General features: G+C 62.7%; 1 protein-coding gene across 1 annotated transcript in view; it reads right to left on the reverse strand.

The window, feature by feature from the left end:
• Positions 1-1,160: 1,160 nt before the first annotated feature.
• RNF166 (ring finger protein 166) overlaps positions 1,161-2,783 on the reverse strand; it is a 3,869-nt gene continuing 2,246 nt past the window's right edge. The window contains exon 5 of the mRNA XM_077754115.1: positions 1,161-2,195. Within this exon, the coding sequence (XP_077610241.1) occupies positions 2,130-2,195 (66 nt within the window). The 3' untranslated portion in view covers positions 1,161-2,129. The remainder of the gene's footprint in view (positions 2,196-2,783) is intronic.

A 2,783-nucleotide genomic window follows, 5' to 3' on the forward strand; every position in this document is an offset into this window, starting at 1 on the left:
CCTTTCTGGCCTGGGCCTGGGGTGAAAGGGATGAGAGGCCACGTGTGGATGCTGTCCTTTGGCTCTTGGCTCCCGTGGCTACGTGGAGGGGGCGCAGCTGCACAGGTATCCTCGGGCGGAGGCTGGGACTCGTCGCTTCACCTGCTCCGTGGGACAGGCCTCCCGGGGCCAGTGGGGTCAAAGAGGGGAGGGCGGGGCTGGAGGCTCCCAGTGAGGTAGCCAGCCTGTCACCGCTCGCCTGGGTGGCCCGTTGTGGAGACTTGTTTGCCTGGCCCTGCCGTGGCTTCGAGCTCAGGAGACCCACCTTCTTAGAAAAATAGCCCAGAACACAGTCCTGCCTGGAGAGGCAGCCTGGTAACAGCCAAGGGGGAGGGAGGAAGGGGTGTGGCCGCATACCAACCACCAGCTGCCAGGACACAGGCAAGCAGGTGACATTTGTCGGCTCTTAAAGTCTCGAGTGATGTGGGGGACAGCAGGAATCTGTGGCACCAATGGTGGCTCTGAACACCGTCTCTGGGTGGACATTTCACGTTTAAAGATTTTATTTTCAAATCATCTCTACACTCAACACGGGGCTCAAACTCACGACCGTGAGATCAAGAGTCACATGCTCTACCGACCGAGCGCCGGTGACCCTGACATTTCACATTTAAATGGCTCCTTCTGCCCCCAGACACCGACTGAAGCCCTGGGGCCCAGGGCATGTGCTGGGGCCCAAGGCAGGATGCCAGGGAAGCCACCAAGCACAGGAGCCAGCCGTGGGGAGAGTGGCCGCTGCTCAAGGGCCTGGGCTCCCCGTGGGGCCTCCCAGAGACCTCGTGCAGGCCGTGTGGCCACATCCGGACCCCGGAGGGAGCCTCAATGAGACCAGCTGGCAGCCTCCGGGGACCGCATCTCACAACAGGGAAGGAGGTGAGAGCCACCAGCACCTAGCAAACCTTTGCCTGGATTTGTCACCGGGACCAGACGTGGGGTTCAAGAAAGAGCATGTGTCTGGGGCAGGTGGACACAGGCTGGTGAGCGAGGGCCTCGGGAGCCTGGGAAGGTGCTGGGGCCAGGGCTGGAGCAGGTGCCCTGAGCGGGGCTGTGAGGGGACAACTCNAGCCCCCGCCCGACTTCTAACACTCCCAGGTGAACCCAACAATCGAGGTTACTATAGATGCTTTGAAACGTTTTATTTACGTTTTTTTAAAAGAGCAATAATTTATGCCTTGAACCGAAAGAGTAAGACAGCGTCGTCCAACCCTGCCCGTCATCCCCAGGGGTGGCCTGCTGGGCACGGGGCATGGTCCAGGGTCCGCCTGGGAAGGTGACAGCGGGGCCAAGGCCGCGCCCCTGGCAGGAGAGGCCTGCACTGTGAGCGGCCAGGGGGCGCCGGGGCTGCTTCCTGGTGACTAGGAGAGGGACCCTGCCACCGGGGTCCTGCAGGCTCCCCAGCAAAGCCCTGCGGCCGTGCTCTGGCTCCGGCGTCTGCTCGCCTCTTTCCCTCCCCTGCGCTGACCCCATCACTGTTTATTTTTGATTGCTTTTTTTTTTAAAAAATATAATCTTGTAAATGTTCCATAAAAATACTATTGTTCCTAGTCAAACACGGGTATTGCGATATGAAGAGTAACTGCTCTGTCTTTGCTCTATAAAATGTGAAAAGGTTATCACACCGGATAATATAGAAAAATGCCGGAATTTCTAGGTATCACAAAAGCCAGTACCGAGTGCGCAAAGTGGAAGTGTTGCCAGATGCCGCCCGGGGCCCCTCCTGCACTTCCGGTGCGGCGGCCGGGCCTGCGGGGCACAGCTTGGGCAGAGCGGGTCTCTGTGCGGACGGGGAGGACATCATGGCTTTGAGACAGACAGACAGACGGCCAGCTGCTCCCAGGCCCGTCGAGCCGGCCCCCACCCCCAGGGCCGGCTGCTCAGCTCGAAGCACCGAAGAACCAGCGACGCTCGGCCAGGAGCACTGGTGGCCACCCCATGAGGACGTGGGCCGGCGGGCTTGGGGCCGCCCCTCCTGCGACCACGGAGGCCCCGCTTGGTCCCCAAGGCGCACTCCCACGCAGGCGCTGGGCCTCAGAGAGCCGGCCCGGCCCTGTCCCCCGAGGCGGGAGGGCTCAGGTCCGGGGGCTGCGCCCTCAGTTCTCAGAGAGAGACAGCGCCAGGGCGGCCTGGAAGGCAGCCTCCTCGTCGATGCTGTAGTCCTGTGAGACAGGAAGTGAGGACCGGGCTGCACCAGTGACCTTTCAGGGCCCCCAGACAGGACAGCCACATCCCAGTGTCACGGAGCCACTGCAGTGACAGCCCCAAGGGACAACATTCTTTGCCTCCCCGAGGGCGCCGTGGACGCCAGTGCGACGGGCCTGTGGGAAAGTGAGCTCCTCCGGCCCAGACCACAGGCCCCAGGGTGGTGCACTGAGCGGAGGAGCCAGGCATCTTTGTGGCCCCTGGCAATTAGGACGGGCGACCGGGCTGTGAGCAAGTAGCCCCAAAGGCCTGTGTCCGGGAGGGTCTTCAGGCTTTGTGGGGGGGCTGGGGAGACAAGGTTCTGACCCACACAGTGGGGGAGGGCAGGGCGCCTGCAGCCCTTCTCCAGGCACCAGGAGGGAAGCCCGTCACATCCCGCAGGCCCTCTGTCCCCAAGCCACCGGGCAAAGCCTGAGAAGAAGGCCACGGCCCAGGGCGGGGGTGACCAAGCCAACAAAAGGGGTCCCTGCCGGCACTGCTTAGCGCAACTCGAGTCCCCAGGCCCTCCAGGGCCTGCACACAGGTGGTGGCCTGCCCCCCCCCCC

Source organism: Crocuta crocuta, unplaced genomic scaffold (assembly GCF_008692635.1).
Source record: "Crocuta crocuta isolate KB4526 unplaced genomic scaffold, BGI_CrCroc_1.0 scaffold61, whole genome shotgun sequence".
Classification (NCBI taxonomy): Eukaryota; Metazoa; Chordata; class Mammalia; order Carnivora; family Hyaenidae; genus Crocuta; species Crocuta crocuta.